The 18,848-nt window shown below is 43.5% G+C and overlaps 1 protein-coding gene across 1 annotated transcript in view; it reads left to right on the plus strand.

Annotated features, from left to right (window-relative positions):
- Positions 1–18,848, plus strand: part of LOC142289738 (uncharacterized) — an 834,494-nt gene that overhangs the window by 737,997 nt on the left and 77,649 nt on the right. The window contains exon 21 of the mRNA XM_075333662.1: positions 7,529–7,688. Within this exon, the coding sequence (XP_075189777.1) occupies positions 7,529–7,688 (160 nt within the window). The remainder of the gene's footprint in view (positions 1–7,528; positions 7,689–18,848) is intronic.

Consider the following 18,848-nt stretch of genomic DNA (forward strand, 5'->3'; position numbering starts at 1 on the left):
AACCAGGACGATAAGTAACTAGAAAATTAAGCCTGTTAAAGAACAATGACCACCGAGCTTGTCTCCGAGAAAGGCGCTTTGCTAGCTTGAGATACATTAGGTTTTTATGATCTGTAATGACAGTGACAGGATGAATGGCCCCCTCCAAAAAGTGTCACTATTCCTTAAATGCCAATTTAATGGGGAGAAATTTCCTATTACCAATATCATAATTTTGTTCAGCCGGCAATAACTTTTTAGAAAAAAATGCACATGGGTGAAGTTTACTAACTCATGGACCCTGAGACAAAACAGCCCCTTTCCCTACCTCAGAAGCATGAACCTCTACAGTAAAGTGAAGTGACACATCGAGCTGTATAAGAACCCATACTCATGAGAAGCATTTTTTCAAAAAGTCAAATGCATGTAATCCACTGATCCACTGTTAGACCAGTCAGGAAAGTCTGTACCTCTCTTATTCATATCATTCAGGGGTCTAGCTATAGCCTGCAGCTTGGGGGGATCAATCTTAAACCCAAAGGCCGATAATAATGTCACAAGGGTAATGTATTAACTGGGAATAGAAGCTCCTAAACTGACCCTCAGGCTAGTGTGATCCTAACTGTCCCTTATCCCAGAGGTACTTCTGAAGGTGAGGAGGTCTGGACCACCAGCATAGCCCTGACTGCTGATCAGTCCTAGGTTTAATACCCCCTCACACCCAAACCAGGAGAACACTGGTACTGGAGTGGTAAATCCCACACAAAAAGAAAGACTAGGGGAAACCCAAACACAAACTCACAACAATCATTCACAGTGGTATAGACAAAATGTGCTCAAGAGGAAATGAAGAAAAGGAAGGAGATAATCAAACTACTAGAGTATATCCACAACACACCAGAATAGCATACAGCAGTTCATCAGAAGCTGGATAACCATGCACATGGATGGGAATCGCAAAAGCTATTATCGGCACGGAGGAGAATATTCCACCATCTTTTAAAGGGCAAAGGCGGATGTGATAGGTCTCCAGAAACTCATCACGCTAGCAGCAATTCACAGGCCAGCAGAAATTAACTCCTGCTAGATTGATCATTACTAAACACACAACAGGTTGATGCTTGGCTCTCAGTGAGCAACTCAAAAGCACTAGGTGGCATGTCAGACTCTGCAGTGTGAACAGGGTCAGAAGGCGCCATGACACCTGGTTAGTTTAGACCTGAACACTGTGTGACACATCTTTGAAACTCCACCATGTTTGATTGTAGGTACTGTGTTCTTTTCTTTGTAGGTCTCATTAAAGTTTTGGTAAACAGTAGAAAGACTTGCTTTACCAAAAAGCTCTATCTTGGTCCCATCTGTCCAAAAGACGCTTTTCAAGAAAAATTTTGGCTTACTCATGTATTCGGCAAACTGCAGTCTAGGTTTTTTCTAGCTCTGTGTCAGCAGTGGGGTCTTCCTGGGGCTCCTGCTATGTTTCATGTTTCGTTTCATTTAAATGTTGACTGATAGTTCTCACTGACAGTCATGCACCATGAGCCTGCAAGACAGCATACATTTATTTGAAACTTGATTGGGGCTGCTTATCCACCATCCTGATTATCCTGTGTTGCAAACTAATTATTATTTTTTTTTTCTACTGGGAACATTCAAGTAGATTAGCTACAGCGCCATGGGTTGTAAACGTTTAGGGTTTTTTTGCACACCATGGAAAAAGGAACATCAAGATCTCTGGAGATGGACTTGTAACCTTGAGATTGTTGATGTTTTCCAACAATTTTGGTTTCAAAAGGCTTCAACAGTACTCTCCTTTTTCTGTTTGGCATGATTATTGTGGTGCACACAGACACACAATGCAAAGATTTGTTCGACTCCACTTTTTATCTGGTTTCAGGTGTGATTTTCATATTACTCACACATGTTACTTACCACAGGTGAGTTTGATCGATCATCACATGATTAAAAAAAACATTGTTTACCCATGACTTTAGAAATTTTATCCTGTCCATCTTTGTAGTTCTGTGTGAAATTATGTCCAGTTTGCCTTTTTCCCTGTTTTTTTTTGTTCCTCCAATACACAGGAAATAAACATGGGTATAACAAAACATATGTAATTGCAATATTTTTCTGGGAGAAATATTACACTTTCTGGAACTAGGTGCAAACACTTTCCAACATGACTGTGTGTGTGTGTGTGTGTGTGTACACACATATATATATATATATATATATATATATATTTAATTACAGTATATATACACACACACACACACACACACATATTATATGCCAGGTCCTGCTGTTTCATTTGTCCAAATCCCAGGAGTCTTGGAGGGGTCAGTCATAATATAGAGGAGGGTAATATACAGGACTTGAATAGAAGGAAAGGATATCTGCACATCCAACGTAAAATAATTTCTTTCTTTATTGTCACATAGTATTAAAAAAGTCCATCCATATTTAGAAGACCCTGACCCATTTCCACCGCAAAAGAACGTTCTTAAGCATAGGCTAACATTTTTAGCAAGCTCCAGACATTTATAGGCAAAGATCAACAATATAGTTAGAGACAATAAGTAACACATGATTAAAATCACACACTAAAAACAAAGTAGGATTGGACAAAAGGGGGAAGGGATTGTGAAACACCGTACTACAAAGTATCTCATATAGAGTACCATTAATAATATTTCAACATCGACATAGAGCAAGTCATATTTAACCTCATAACGACGGCCGTACGACTTAAAGCGGCGGCAAAACAGGGTACTTATTCTGTTCCGCCGCTTTAAAGCGACGGCCCGAAAAAACCCTGTAGCGCCCCCCAGCGACCGAAAATCTCGGGGGTTTCAGCTACCGGGGGTAGCTGAGACCCCCCAGATTATGAATCGGAGTGTATTTTTTGGACCCCGATCATGTGATCGGCGGTATACACTGTATACCGACGAACACATGAAAAAAAAAGAAATGGCCGGTAAAACTGATTTCTTTTTCATCTGACATGATCAAACATGTCAGATGAGAAAGAAATCTACACCCCTAGTGCCCCCAAAGCCCCCGGTACCGGAGAGTCCCCCCACCACCCCTACCCCCCCTCCGGAGCACTCAAAATGGCGCCGAAGCGCACAGAAAACTGGCGCCGGCTCTGCATTCATTTCCCTCCGATCTGAAATGATCAAACATTTCAGATTGGAGGGAAATGTCCTCCCCCTGACCCTCCTCCGGTCCACCGGAGCCCTCTGGTCACCGGAGCCCCCTCCGGGTCTCCAGAGCCACCCCCCTCCCCCCTCCGGAGCGAGGAAGATGGCGGCGCACAGCGCGCGGCCGCATTCATTCTGCTCTTTCTGCCGCATGTGACACGTCACATGCGACAGAAAGGTGTCCCCAGGTCCCGCTAGGTCACCCCCCGTCATCCCCCCCCAGCCCCCGGTCTTACGTTACCTGTCTGGTGATCCGTGCCGCGATCACGCCGCCTCCTTCTTGAATGCTGGCGGCGCATGCGCAGACAGCGGCTGTCAGCTGGATCCCTGCTTGACGTCGCTGCTGCACAGGCTGCTCCACTGTGGACCGGGGGAGAGTGAGTGCAGTAATCTGCAGCCACACTCCTCACATGGAGAGACTGCTGTTCCAGAAAATGGGGGGTACGTTCTGTAAGCGTGCCCCTCATATTCTGGAATGAGGTTACTGCAGGTCACTCTGCCCTAAGTTGGACCGGGGCAGTGTGAGTGCAGTATTCTCAGATTACTGCACCCACACTGCTCATGGAGAGCTTGCTCTTCCAGAAAATGGGGGATACGTTCCCTGAACGTGCCCCCCATATTCTAGAAGATCCAGAGTCGGCGTGGGACCTCCAAAATGGATTACAGCGACCGGAATTTCTTTATTTTCAATATATTGGAGAAAGAGGAATGTTTCGGGGAGTGTTTTTTCAAATAAATTTTTTTTTTGTCTTTATTTTTTTCTATTACTGACTGGGTTAGTGATGTCGGGTATCTGTTCAGATGCCGTGACATCACTAACCCCAGGGCTTGATGCCAGGTGACATTACAGCTGGTATCAACCCCATATATTACCCCGTCTGCCACCGCACCAGGGCGCGGGATGAGCTGGGGCGAAGCGCCAGGATTGGCGCATCTAATGGATGCGCCACTTCTGGGGCGGCTGCGGCCTGCTATTTTTAGGCTGGGAAGAGTCCAATAACCATGGCTCTTCCCACCCTGAGAATACCAGACCCCAGCTGTCCGCTTCACCTTGGCTGGTGATCTAATTTGGGGGGGACCCCACGTTTTTTTTTTTTTTTAAAAAAAAAACAACGCCTGGGGAGCCCTCCAAATTGATCACCAGACAAGGTGAAGCTGTCAGCTGTGGTTTGCAGGCTACAGCTGTCTGCTTTACCCTAGCTGGCTATCAAAAATAGGGGGGACCCCACGTCGTTTATTTTAATTATTAATTTTTTGGGGGGCTAAATACAAGGCTAGGCACCCTTTAGTGCCACATGAAAGGCACTAAAGGGCGCCAGCTTAGAATATGCAGGGGGTGGGACGTTGTATATGTTTGACATCTATCCATTCATCCATTGTAGCATTTTAGGCTGTGCGCCCATAATCGGGATTTGCAGCGTTTTGGGCGCAGAGTGTGTCCATAGTGTGTCCCTGTGTCCATAGCGCTGCGTTGTGCAGTAGAAGCACAGTGGAAGGATTTTTAGAAATCCCATGCCCAATGTGCTTGCCCAATGTGCTTCTTTTCTCCGCAGCATAAACTGACCTGTGGCGCAGCTTCCCGAGCCTCAGCATGTCAATTTATGCTGCGGAGATGAGTGTTCTCTGCAGGTAGCATAGAGCTCCACAGCGGCCTGAACCCAAATCGTGGGCATGGGCAGCTGCGTTCTCCCGTGGACAACACTCACATCTCTGCAGGAGGCTGACACTGTGTACTAGACGCCGTGTCGCTGGATCATGGCCACATAGCCTAAAAGTGAGACATTTGTTGCTACAGCAACATTTTTGTGAAGTACCTGTGGATTCAAAATGCTTACTATACTCCTGAATAAAATCCAGTTTCCAAAATGGGGTCACTTTTGGGGCGTTTCTGCTGTATAGGTACCCAAGGGGCCCTGCTAATGTGACATGGTGCCCGCAATTTATTTCAACTTTTCCAGAATTCAAATGGTGCTCCTTCCATTCCAAGCCCTCCCATTTATCCAAGCAGAGGTTTTTGGCCACATGTGGGGTATCCCTGTGCTCATAAGACATTGGATAACAACCTTTTGGGTCCACGGTTTGTTGTTGTCTCTTGAAAAAGTGAGAAATTTGATGCTGAAGCAACATTTTTGTGAAAAAAATGAAAATTTTCAATATGGCAACCTAAGCTTATCAAATTCTGTGAAGTATTCGTGGATTCAAACTGCTCACTATACACCTACATAAAAGCCTTGAGGTGTCTTGTTTCCAGAATGGAGTCACTTGTGGGGGACCGCCACTGTTTAGGCACCTCAGGGGCTCTCCAAATGCAACCTGGCGTCCGCTATTGATTCCAGCCAATTTTGCAGTCAAATGGCACTCCTTCCCTTCCGAGCCCTGCCATGCGCCAAACAGTTGATTTCCACCACATATAAGGTATCACCAAACTCAGGAGAAATTGCACAATAAATGTTATGCTGAATTTTTTCCTTTTACTCTTGTAAAAAAAAAAGCTACCTGGTTGAAATAACAATTTTGTGGTAAAATTTTATTTATTTTTTTTCATGGCTCAACGTTATAAAATTCTGTGAAGCACCTGGGGGTTCAGGGTACTCACCAAACATCTAGATAAATTCCTTGAGGGGCCTAGTTTCCAAAATGGGGTCACTTGTGCGGGGTTTCTGCTGTTTAGGTACCTTAGGGGTCCTCCAAATGTGAAATGGTGCCCGCAATCTTTTTCAGCCAAATTTCCTTTCCAAAATTCAAATATTGCTCCTTTCGTTCCAAGCCCTCCCATTTGTCCAAACAAAGGTTTCAGACCACATGTGAGGTATCACCGCGCTCATAAAAAAGTGGTTAACAAACCTTGAGGTCAAATTTTTGGAATTACCTCTTGAAAAAGTGAGAAAATTAATGCTAAAGCAACATTTTTGAGAAAATTATTAAAATTTTCAATATGACAACGTAACGTTAACAAAATCTGTGAAGTACCTGTGGATCTAAAATGCTCACTATACCCCTAGATGGAAGCCTTGAGGGGTCTAGTTTCCAAAATGGTGTCACTTGTGAGGGGTTTCTTCTGTTTAGGTACCTTAGCGGACCTGTAAATGCAACATGGTGCCCGCAATCTATTTCAGCCAAATTTGCTTTCCAAAATTCAAATATTGCTCCTTCTGTTCCGAGCCCTCCTATTTGTCCAAACAGAGGTTTCTGACCACATGTGGGGTATCGGCGCACTCATAAGAAAGTGGGGAACAAGTTTTGGGGTCCATTTTGTTGTGTTATTTCTTCTAAAAGTGAATAAATTTGGGTTAGAGCAACATTTTTAGGTAAAATTTAATTTTTGCTTTTTTTCATTCCACATTGCTTTTGTTCATGTGAAGCACCTGAAGGGTTAATAAACTTCTTGAATGTGGTTTTGAGTACTTTGGGGGGTGCAGTTTTTAGAATGGTGTCACTTTTGGGTATTTTCTGTCATCTAGGCCTATTGAAGTCACTTCAAATGTGATGTGGTCCCTAAAAAAATGGTTTTGTAAAATTTTGATGTAAAAATTAGAAATCGCTGATAAACTTTGAACTCTTCTAACTTCCTAACAAAAAAAAATTTTGTTTCCAAAATTGTGCTGATGTAAAGTAGACAAGTGGGAAATGTTATTTATTAACTATTTTGTGTCACAGAAATCTCTGGTTTAACGGTATAAAAATTCAAAAGTTGAAAATTGCTAAATTTTCAAAATTTTTGCCAATATTCAATTTATTTCATAAATAAACGCAAAAAATATTGTCCTAAATTTGGTACTAACATGAAGTCCAATATGTGACGAAAAAACAAGCTCAGAATCACCGGGATCCGTTGAAGCGTTCCAGAGTTATAACCTCATGAAGTGACACTGGTCAGAATTGCAAAATTTGGTCTGGTCATTAAGGTGAAAATTAGCTCCGTCACTAAAGGGTTAATCTCATTATTATTGCAACGAACTGTGTGACTGAACACATTGGAGAGAGAGAGAAGGAAAAAAAAATTTCACCTCGTCTGGGAATACAGGACCTCTGGCTGTATCCTGTCCCCAGTGTATGTAACACTGCTATACTGACAGCTGGCACCTACCGCTCAACTTCCCACTCAAAACTGCCGGGAAATAGAGATGCGCCAGGAGTACAGAGGATGTACTTGCACTGATGTACATCATCTGTGCAGTGCACAGAGGGGCTGCAGGAGCAGCGGGTCCCCTTTGACAATAGGAGCTCTAGACAACTGTCAAGTCTGCCACCCCTCTAATGCCAGCCATACTTCATGGTTTTCATTAATTCTGTATTAAGATATTTAATATTTCTAATTGAAACCTCATATGTTCTGTATCTCCTTATAGATGACACCTCAAATGAGCTTGCAGGTTGTTGGCATGGCTACTCCAGGAACAAAAGTAGCCATGTGGTCTGAGGGGCGTAAACCAATTCAAACTTGGTCGCTTGAGGATTCTGGTCTCATAATAAGCTGCTTGTTTGAGGGCTTGTGTCTGGATATAAAAGGTAAGAAATTTAAGCAGTGTTAGTATTAGTATAATAGTGTGTCTGTGGGTATATTTGTGTCTATATTTGTGATTTTCCAGGTTGCAAATCACTGAAGTTGCTTCCTTGGTGACACATACCTCCCATCCAGGATCTGTCCAACTGCAACCTTACATATATATAATATATACACCTCTGGCAAAATTTAAGAGACCACTGCAATTCTTCTGATTTTTTTCTTTATAGGTATATTTTTGAGTAAAATGTAATTTATTTTTTTATTTGGAGGTATGTGTCACCAAGGTAGCAACCTTAGTGATTTGCAACCTGGAAATTCAGGCCACAGCTCTCATAGTGTCTTAGGAGAGGCCAGAAATGCAGGGTGGGACTGACCCCTCCGATACTTCTACACCAGGTTTGTCAGGCTTGCTGGGTCTCACTTAAACCCTTAACCCATGATGTACTATATCTGTCATGGGTCATTTTCCTTGATTTGATGTGAGCTCACACATCGAGCCTGCATTGCTCCCTGCACATATCGGGTAATCTCATCAGCTGACATGTGGCTCTAACAAGCGCAGGTGAATCGGAAATCTGCCCATAGTTGTTAACCAGTTAAATCACAGATTGAGAGCGGGATTTAACAAGTGCCGGCAGGGGGCGTGTCATTCCCCAGTTCCATCGGTAGCCCTGTGACGTGATCACGGTGTGCTCATGTGTTGTCATGACAGCCAGAAGTCAGCTGATGGCTCCCATGTCTGTCATGAGGATCATGATTTTTGATGTACAGAGCATTGCTGATGCACTGCTCAGTACAGCACAAGCAATTGGGTGATCACAGCTTCAAATGCCCCAGGGGGATTAGGAAACCAGTAAAAAGTTTAATGTTTTTAAAATAAGAAAAAAAAACAAATCACAAAATTTCAACTCACCCCCTTTTGCCCCATAGTAAATAAAACAATTTAAAAAATAATTGCTATCATTGTGTTCAAAAATGTTCGACTGATCAAAATATAAAATACATTAATCCAATCTGTAAACCTGCGTTACAAGAAAAAAAATCAAAATGCTAGTACAGTTTTTCACACACCGCAACAACAGAAACAAAATGTAATAGCAGGCGATGTAAAGATTGCATATACCTCAAAATAATGCTAATAAAAAAATAAACTTAGGGCGCAAAAAAATTGATTATAAAAATTGAAAATGTGATAGCAAGCTAGATTTTTTTTGATTTTTTTTTTTTCCACCACTTAAAAGGAACCTGTCACATGGAAAAATGCTATTAACCTGTAAATCTGGGGTTAATCTGTAAGCTAATAGCATTCTGAACCTGCCTCATGCTGGTGCAATAAATTCCACTGCCAGAAGGAAAGGAACTTTATTCTTTCAGCGTTCCATTTTTAGTCATGGAGGGCGCACCGGCACGGGTTTAGTCAATGCTCTTTGTAACCAAACCCCCGCAATGACTGACAGCTGGTTCTATTGTTAAGCGCTTGTCAGTCAGTGCAGGGGCATGGTTACAGCTGCTGCTCTCCATACATAGAGCAGTGACTGAACCAGCATTGGCACCACCTCTATGAAACTGGGGTTTAATGTACAGCTGCTGGGCAGGTACAGAATGTTATTAACCTGCAAATTAACCCCATATCTGCAGGTTAATAGCATTTTTCCATATGACATATTCCCTTTAAATAAAACAAAAACTATACATCTTTGGTATCTACGTAATTGTATTTAATCATACTGCCAAATCAGTTTTATGGTAAAATGAACACTAAATAAAAATTTTAAAAAAAAACAATTGAAGAATTTTACTTTATTTTTTTTCCCTGCTTACCATTACATCATATGATAAAAATTAATGATGTCATTCAGATACAAGTAAAATATATCTTTGTACCGTGTTAGCCAGTGGAGATAAAAAAATTTGTTTAAAAAACTGAAGTCCTCAGTGGTTGATACCTTTTAATGGCTAACTGAAAAGATGGTAATAATTGCAAGCTTTCGAGACTACTCAGGTCTCTTCATCAGGCATGGTATAACACAAAATCTGAAGAGTCACATATTTATACACAACAGGACATAGAATGGGGCAGTAAAAAAAAACAAAAAACAACCAAGTTATATAAAACAGAACTATCACTATGGCAGGGGGGCAAACGTTTGTGGCCATAAATTTTGCTGCAGTTCAGTGTGAAAGTTTTATTGTCCTCTGATTGGGGTCTGGTCCGGGCTGTGACGCGCTCGGATGGTCAGAGGAGCACATCTTTTAACTGATGTAAAAAGACATGAATCCATGAGACACATTCATTCCTGCTCTGAATGTGTCAAAGGTCATCATAAGTTTGTACTCCCAAAGTCTCCTATCTCTCTGGGACTTGAAATTTCCTTTCAATACCAGTAAAATATATCTTTGTACCGTGTTAGCCAGTAGAGATAAAATAGAAAAAGAATAGTTTTATCTCTACTGGCTTTCAATACCAGCAATTTCATGTCCATGATGCTGTGGTCTGAGTTACAAAAATGTTTGGCCACAGGTAGATCCATCCTTTTTTCTCTAATTGTGTGGCGGTGAGAATTCATCCTTTTCCTGAGCTGTTGTCCGGTCTCCCCTACATACAGATCCCCAGTTGGACATTTGGTACATATAATTAAGTACACCACATTGGTTGTGGTGCAGCTGAAGGTACCTGGGATCTTGTAGTCCTGATGTGATCTGGGAATCTTTATCTTGTCTGTTGTCAATATTAATGGACAGGTCTTGCATTTTTTTCGTTGCAGGGAAATGTTCCTGTTGGTGTTGGAGAGGACAGGGAGCTTCTGACAATGATGCTTCTTAGATTTGGGGGCTGTCTAAAACACAGAAGTGGGGGGTCTGGAAAAATAGATTTTAACCGGGCATCTTTTTGCAGTAATGGTTGTAGTTTCCGTGCAGCTCCTCTAAACACCTCCAGATGTGGATTGTAGGTGACTACAAGAGGGACCCGGTTGTTTTCTTCTTTAGTTTTATAATGTAGGAGATGGTTTCTTGATATTCTGGTGGCTCTTGTAATCTGGTTTTCAATTGTTCTTGGGTGGTAGCCTTGATTCAGAAAGGTCTTTCTGAGGCCCTCAAGGTGATTGTCTCTATCTGTACTGTTGGAACATATCCGATTGTACCTGATAGCCTGGCTGTATACAATAGAGTTTTTTATGTGTTTTGGGTGAAAACTGTCCCATTTCAGGAATGTTGGACGGTCAATTGGCTTCTTGTACAGGGATGTCTCTGTTTCATTGTTCCGTAGTTTAATGATGGTGTCCAAGAAGTTGATTTCAGTGCAGGAGTAGTTGAGTGTTAGGTTGATGGTGGGATGAAACTGATTAAATTGTTCATGGAAGGTCTTCAGCTGCTGCTCAGACTCTGTCCAGATGATTAAAATATCGTCAATGTAACGGTAGTAGGCCAGAGGCCTGATAGGACAAGAGGATAAAAAGTCACTCTCAAGCTTGGCCATGAAAAGATTTGCATATTGTGGTGCCATTTTGCTTCCCATTGCAGTCCCAGTCTCCTGTAGATATAAGTCATTGTCAAATGTGGGACTGCAATGGGAAGCAAAATGCTGCTGTCTTCTCTCCTGCTTACACTAGTGAATGGAGGATGCTGAGCCTTGTAGTTCTGCAGCTGCTGTCTGCTCTCCTGCATACACTAGTGAATGGAGGAGAGCAGACAGCAGCTGCAGAACTACAAGGCTCAGCATCCTCCATTCACTAGTGTATGCAGGAGAGCAGACAGCAGCTGCAGGACTACAAGGCTCAGCATCCTCCATTCACTAGTGTATGCAGGAGAGCAGACAGCAGCTGCAGGACTACAAGGCTCAGCATCCTCCATTCACTAGTGTATGCAGGAGAGCAGACAGCAGCTGTAGGACTACAAGGCTCAGCATCCTCCATTCACTAGTGTATGCAGGAGAGCAGACAGCAGCTGCAGAACTAAAAGGCTCAGCATCCTCCATCCAGGACTGTATGCAGTTTTTTACCCAAAAAGAAAAAAAAATGACATGGGCTTCGCCATATTTTTGTATGCTAGCCGGGTACAGCAGGCAGGTACGGGCTGCCCCCAACCCCCAGCTGCCTATTTGTACCCGGCTGGGAACCAAAAATATAGAGAAGCCCTTTTTTTTTTTTATTTCATGAATTTCATGAAATAATTTTAAAAAAAAAATGACGTGAGCTTCGCCTAATTTTGGTGTCCAGCCGGGTACAACTAGGCAGCTGGGGATTGGAATCCACAGTGAAGGGTGCCCAAGCTTTCTGGGCACCCCCAAAGCGAATTGCAGTCCGCAGCCACCCCAGAAAATGGCGCTTTCATAGAAGCGCCATCTTCTGGCGCTTTATCCAACTCTTCCAGCTGCCCTGATGCCGGGTGGCTAGCCGGGTAATAATGGAGTTAGGGCTAGCTGTATATTATCAGCTAGCCCTAAGCCCGAAATTCATGGTGTCACGCCAATATTAGACATGGCCACCATGAATTTCTAGTAATGATAAAAAAAAAAAAAAAACACAACACACAGAAAAATATTTTTATTAGCAATAAAACACAACACAATTAGTGACTCCATCTTTATTGAAATAAACCCCCCTCCGCAGTAATCCTGGGTTAGGGTCCCGCGCCGTCCAATCCGGATCCAATATCATCTGATCAGTTTGCTGGAAGGCAAAGCGATCAGATGATGTGTCAGGTTAAAGGATGTGAATCACATCACACTTCAGCTGATTGTATAAAAGCCGATTATACAATCAGCTGATGCATCAGTGCAAAAAAAAATAAAAATAAATAAATACTCACGTCTGTGCTGATTACCGGCAGCTCCTTCAGCGATCGATTGGACAGGAGTCTGATCCTGGCCCATCACTGCAGGAGCTGCCGGTAATCAGCTGATAAAGTCCCCTGACAGCAGGATCAGCTGATAGCCGGCCGGGCGCGAAAAAGCCGGCGAGACTACGATCAGCTGATGCGTCAGGTGACTGCATCAGGTGATCCACGGCCAGGTCCTGCAAGCTTCGTGCATGCCCCGGGGAGACTGCACACAGCCAGAGCGGCGGTACCGAGACAGGGGCTGGAAGCAGGCATGGCACCGGGACCCTGCAGACAGGTGAGTATGACATACACACACACATACACACTCACTCACACACTGTATATATATATATACACACACACACTGTATATACGCACACATACACTGTATATACGCACACACACTTTCTTCCCCTGGCTGTGCAGAGCTGCTGCTGTCTCTGTGTAATTGATCTCAGTGCACATCCACTGGGAAGAGGCAGGGAGGAGGGTTTGGGTGGGAGCAGAGTGGGTGTATTAGACACAATGGGTGTGTTAGATAAGCCAGACACCGCCCTAGAGCCACAAAGAATTCTGGGACTTGTAGGAACTGAACACAGGAAGTCAGAGGAGAGATTAACCCCATCAGAGCTGGAGCCAGCAATGAGCATGTGCTGCTAGTGCACAATGAAAGGTAATTTTGCTGAAAAAACATAATAGATGTGTTGAGGGGCACATATTAGCAAGATTTATCAGAAAAAAAAAATCAGTTTTGGTAACTGGACAACTTCTTTAATTATATGTACCAAATGTCCAACTGGGGATCTGTATGTAGGGGAGACCGGACAACAGCTCAGGACAAGGATGAATTCTCACCGCCACACAATTAGAGAAAAAAGGATGGATCTACCTGTGGCCAAACATTTTTGTAACTCAGACCACAGCATCATGGACATGAAATTGCTGGTATTGAAAGGAAATTTCAAGTCCCAGAGAGATAGGAGACTTTGGGAGTACAAACTTATGATGACCTTTGACACATTCAGAGCAGGAATGAATGTGTCTCATGGATTCATGTCTTTTTACATCAGTTAAAAGATGTGCTCCTCTGACCATCCGAGCGCGTCACAGCCCGGACCAGACCCCAATCAGAGGACAATAAAACTTTCACACTGAACTGCAGCAAAATTTATGGCCACAACAGTTTGCCCCCCTGCCATAGTGATAGTTCTGTTTTATATAACTTGGTTGTTTTTTGTTTTTTTTTTTTTACTGCCCCATTCTATGGCCTGTTGTGTATAAATATGTGACTCTTCAGATTTTGTGTTATGCCATGCCTGATGAAGAGACCTGAGTAGTCTCGAAAGCTTGCAATTATTACCATCTTTTCAGTTAGCCATTAAAAGGTATCAACCACTGAGGACTTCAGTTCTTTTAAACAAATTTTTTTGATGTCATTCAAACATACAACTCATCCCGTAAAAATGAAGCCTTCACACACAGCTATGTTGACGGAAAAATAAAAAAGTTATGGTTCTTGGAATAAGGAGAGGAAAAAACTAAAGCACAAAAAAAACAAGAAAACTCCTGGTCCTTAGGGGGTTAAAGTAGCTGAACGCTCTCAGAAGTGTCTGTGTAGAGAAAGGGAAAGAAATGTATGTGCTGGTCAGTTTGGTTCTGAGGCTGACAAGGAAAAGCCGTGTGTTCGTTTAAACATGTGAGCCCGTACTGTTCTGCGGACTATTTTGTTTATTATTTCCTTTGAGCTGGAGAAAGGTGTTTTTGTGTTGATGTGGGCTTTTATTGATGTTTATGAGGAGCAATAAACTTCAAAATAGTCTGCACCAGAACCAACAGGTTTGTGCGTATACCTTACTGCTGCCAGAGTGATTGGTCCTATATATATATATATATATATATATATTGTCATGAACAGCCGGGGAAGTCACTCGGATATCCCGCAGCTGTTTGCTGATTTGTCACAAACACGACTACTCTACTCACAGCAAGGGTAAATGTACAGTTAGGTCCAGAAATATTTGGACAGTGACACAAGTTTTGTTATTTTAGCTGTTTACAAAAACATGTTCAGAAATACAATTATATATATATAATATGGGCTGAAAGTGCACACTCCCAGCTGCAATATGAGAGTTCTCACATCCAAATCGGAGAAAGGGTTTAGGAATCATAGCTCTGTAATGCATAACCTCCTCTTTTTCAAGGGACCAAAAGTAATTGGACAAGGGACTCTAAGGGCTGCAATTAACTCTGAAGGCGTCTCCCTCGTTAACCTGTAATCAATTAAGTAGTTAAAAGGTCTGGGGTTGATTACAGGTGTGTGGTTTTGCGTTTGGAAGCTGTTGCTGTGACCAGACAACATGCGGTCTAAGGAACTCTCAATTGAGGTGAAGCAGAACATCCCGAGGCTGAAAAAAAAGAAAAAATCCATCAGAGAGATAGCAGAAATGCTTGGAGTAGCAAAATCAACAGTCGGGTACATTCTGAGAAAAAAGGAATTGACTGGTGAGCTTGGGAACTCAAAAAGGCCTGGGCGTCCACGGATGACAACAGTCGTGGATGATCGCCGCATACTTTCTTTGGTGAAGAAGAACCCGTTCACAACATCAACTGAAGTCCAGAACACTCTCAGTGAAGTAGGTGTATCTGTCTCTAAGTCAACAGTAAAGAGAAGACTCCATGAAAGTAAATACAAAGGGTTCACATCTAGATGCAAACCATTCATCAATTCCAAAAATAGACAGGCCAGAGTTAAATTTGCTGAAAAACACCTCATGAAGCCAGCTCAGTTCTGGAAAAGTATTCTATGGACAGATGAGACAAAGATCAACCTGTACCAGAATGATGGGAAGAAAAAAGTTTGGAGAAGAAAGGGAATGGCACATGATCCAAGGCACACCACATCCTCTGTAAAACATGGTGGAGGCAACGTGATGGCATGGGCATGCATGGCTTTCAATGGCACTGGGTCACTTGTGTTTATTGATGACATAACAGCAGACAAGAGTAGCCGGATGAATTCTGAAGTGTACCGGGATATACTTTCAGCCCAGATTCAGCCAAATGCCACAAAGTTGATCGGTCGGCGCTTCATAGTACAGATGGACAATGACCCCAAGCATACAGCCAAAGCTACCCAGGAGTTCATGAGTGCAAAAAAGTGGAACATTCTGCAATGGCCAAGTCAATCACCAGATCTTAACCCAATTGAGCATGCATTTTACTTGCTCAAATCCAGACTTAAGATGGAAAGACCCACAAACAAGCAAGACCTGAAGGCTGCGGCTGTAAAGGCCTGGCAAAGCATTAAGAAGGAGGAAACCCAGCGTTTGGTGATGTCCATGGGTTCCAGACTTAAGGCAGTGATTGCCTCCAAAGGATTCGCAACAAAATATTGAAAATAAAAATATTTTGTTTGGGTTTGGTTTATTTGTCCAATTACTTTTGACCTCCTAAAATGTGGAGTGTTTGTAAAGAAATGTGTACAATTCCTACAATTTCTATCAGATATTTTTGTTCAAACCTTCAAATTAAACGTTACAATCTGCACTTGATTTCTGTTGCAGAGGTTTCATTTCAAATCCAATGTGGTGGCATGCAGAGCCCAACTCGCGAAAATTGTGTCACTGTCCAAATATTTCTGGACCTAACTGTATATATCACCGATTCCCGCTAATGGAATATATATATATATATATATATATATATATACCTCGGTACCCTTAATGATAGCACTCCAATAATTCTATGCAATAATAATTACGCTGTTACCACCCAGCTTTTCCGGGATAGTTGGGGACCCGTTTCAGATAGCATAAGGCCCTTTGGGTTTTTGGATTCGTATATAAAGCATGAGTAAAGAAACTATTAAATTTGATATATTTAATCCGATATAACCAACCCGATATTTACCTTGGTTACCAGCGCACGCAGCTACACGTGCAGAGAGCAGGGAGCAGCGCACACCGCTTAGCGCTGGCTCCTTGCTCTCCTAGTTACAGCACACATTGGGTTAATTACCCGATGTGTACTGCAGCTACATGTGCACAGAGCAGGAGCCGGCACTGACAGTGAGAGCGGCGGAGGCTGGTAACGAAGGTAAATATCGGGTAACCAAGGACAGGGCTTCTTGGTTACCCGCTGTTTACCATGGTTACCAGTGTCCGCAGAAGCCGGCTCCTGCTGCCTGCACATTTAGTTGTTGCTGTCTCGCTGTCACACACAGCGATCTGTGCTTCACAGCGGGACAGCAACAACTAAAAAATGGTCCAGGACATTCAGCAACAACCAACGACCTCACAGCAGGGGCCAGGTTGTTGCTGGATGTCACACACAGCAACATCACTAGCAACATCGCTGCTACGTCACAAAAGTTGTTCGTTAGCAGCGATGTTGCTAGCGATGTTGCTTAGTGTGACGGGGCCTTAAGGCTGCACATCAAAGCTAGATAATAGTATAATGCTATAAGCATACCGAAAAACATTGAAGCATACAATGAAAAATGCCACTTGCTAACTTGAAAGTGTGAATAATGAAATGCATACCTGCCATGAATATTAGGAAAAAGGAGATATTTAGCAATCGCATTGATCAATGTAACTGAGCCCCAAAACCTCGTCAAGGTATATCTCTATATTGGGGTCCCTAGCTCTATGACCCTAACTGTGTGTCATCTCATTGCAATTAAAAACTGCTGTGGGTGGAGAGGGGTAACCAAGGACTTTCTTATATAGGAGATGGAAAAAAACATGGCCGAAAGGGGCGGAGCTGTGTTCACATTCAGAAAAAAAATTTTCATTGTATGCTTCACTGTTTTTCGGTATGCTTATAGCATTATACTATTATCTAGCTTTGATGTGCAGCCTTATCCTTATGTACTATTTGTTTTTTTGGCTTGCACTCAGAATATATATTAGTGCTCACTTCAGTTATCCTATACGGTATGGAGGTTGACGGACAGTGGAATGACTCCCTGTGTCCACCTGGTGGGTGGTTAGGAATGTCTTCCCTGGGACATTCGTGAAGGTCATCAGGTAGGGCCGGAATACCTCCCGCAACTGGGACTTTTGGTCCATGGGTAGCTGTGGGATGAATGCCGCCTCCACGATAGACCCTCCATCCCGGGCCGAGGCGAGCAAGTCCACCAAGACTTCGCTTTCGCCTTCCTCGGGAAGGCTACACACAGGAAGGGCGAAGGCTTCCCTGTCATGATGAGCTTTCATCATGTTGACATGGAAAACCTTTTGCCTCTTCCTGGCATGGTCGATGGTAACCACGTAGTTTACGTCATTGAGGCGCTAATGCACAAGGTATGGACCCTCCCAAGCCGCCTGAAGCTTGTTCTGGGTCATTGGGACTAGGACCCACACTTTCTGACCCGCTTCGTAAACCCGCTACCGAGCGTGTTGGTCGTACCATTGTTTCTGGCTGGCCTGGGCTTGCACCATATTCTCGTGCAACAGCCATGTCATTGACTGCATTTTGTCACGGAGCCGAATGACATACTCCACAACGGACATTTCTGGGGAGTTCAGTTCCTTTTCCCAGGATTCCCTTACCAGACCAAGAGGCCCCCGGACTCGTTTGCTATACAGGAGCTCAAAGGGGGAAAACCCTTGAGGTGTGAGAGATACCGCTCCCAGTCGCGTCCATGTGACTCAACCAGCATCTTAAGCATCTGCTTAAGGGTACCATTAAATCGCTTACACAAACCATTGGTCTGTGGGTAATAGGTGCTTGATACCATATGCTGCACCTGCATTTTCTTATAGAGAGCCTCCATTAGACGAGGCATGAACTGAGTCCCCTGGTCGGTAAGCATGTCCCTGGGAAATCCTACTCGGGAGAATATGGCCAGGAGGGCATCTGCCACCTTATCGGCCCTAACTGAGGACAGAGCCACTGCCTCCGGATACCGGGTAGCAAAGTCTACCACAGTAAGGATTAAACGTTTTCCAGAGCTGCTGGGGACGGCCAGACGCCCGACGATGTCCGCAGCGACCCTCTGGAAAGGCTCCTCTATCACCGGCAAAGAGATCAGGGGAGCTTTGGGAGCAGGCCCTGACTTTCCCACTCTTTGACATGTGATAGAGGAGCGGCAGTAATTGGCAACATCTGTCCCCATTTTGGGCCAATAGAAGTGGTGAGACAGCCGGGCCTTGGTTTTACTGACCCCCAGGTGTCCAGCGAATGGGATCTCATGGGCAATCCGCAGCAACTCACTCCTAAAGCGGTGAGGCAAGGTCCCTTAACATCTCTAGACTGGCATCAGTTCGTAGAGCCACCTGGACACCTGGGCAGCTACCACCGGCTGTGTCACTATCCGCTGTGACACTGGTCAG

Source organism: Anomaloglossus baeobatrachus, chromosome 2, assembly GCF_048569485.1.
Source record: "Anomaloglossus baeobatrachus isolate aAnoBae1 chromosome 2, aAnoBae1.hap1, whole genome shotgun sequence".
NCBI lineage: Eukaryota > Metazoa > Chordata > Amphibia > Anura > Aromobatidae > Anomaloglossus > Anomaloglossus baeobatrachus.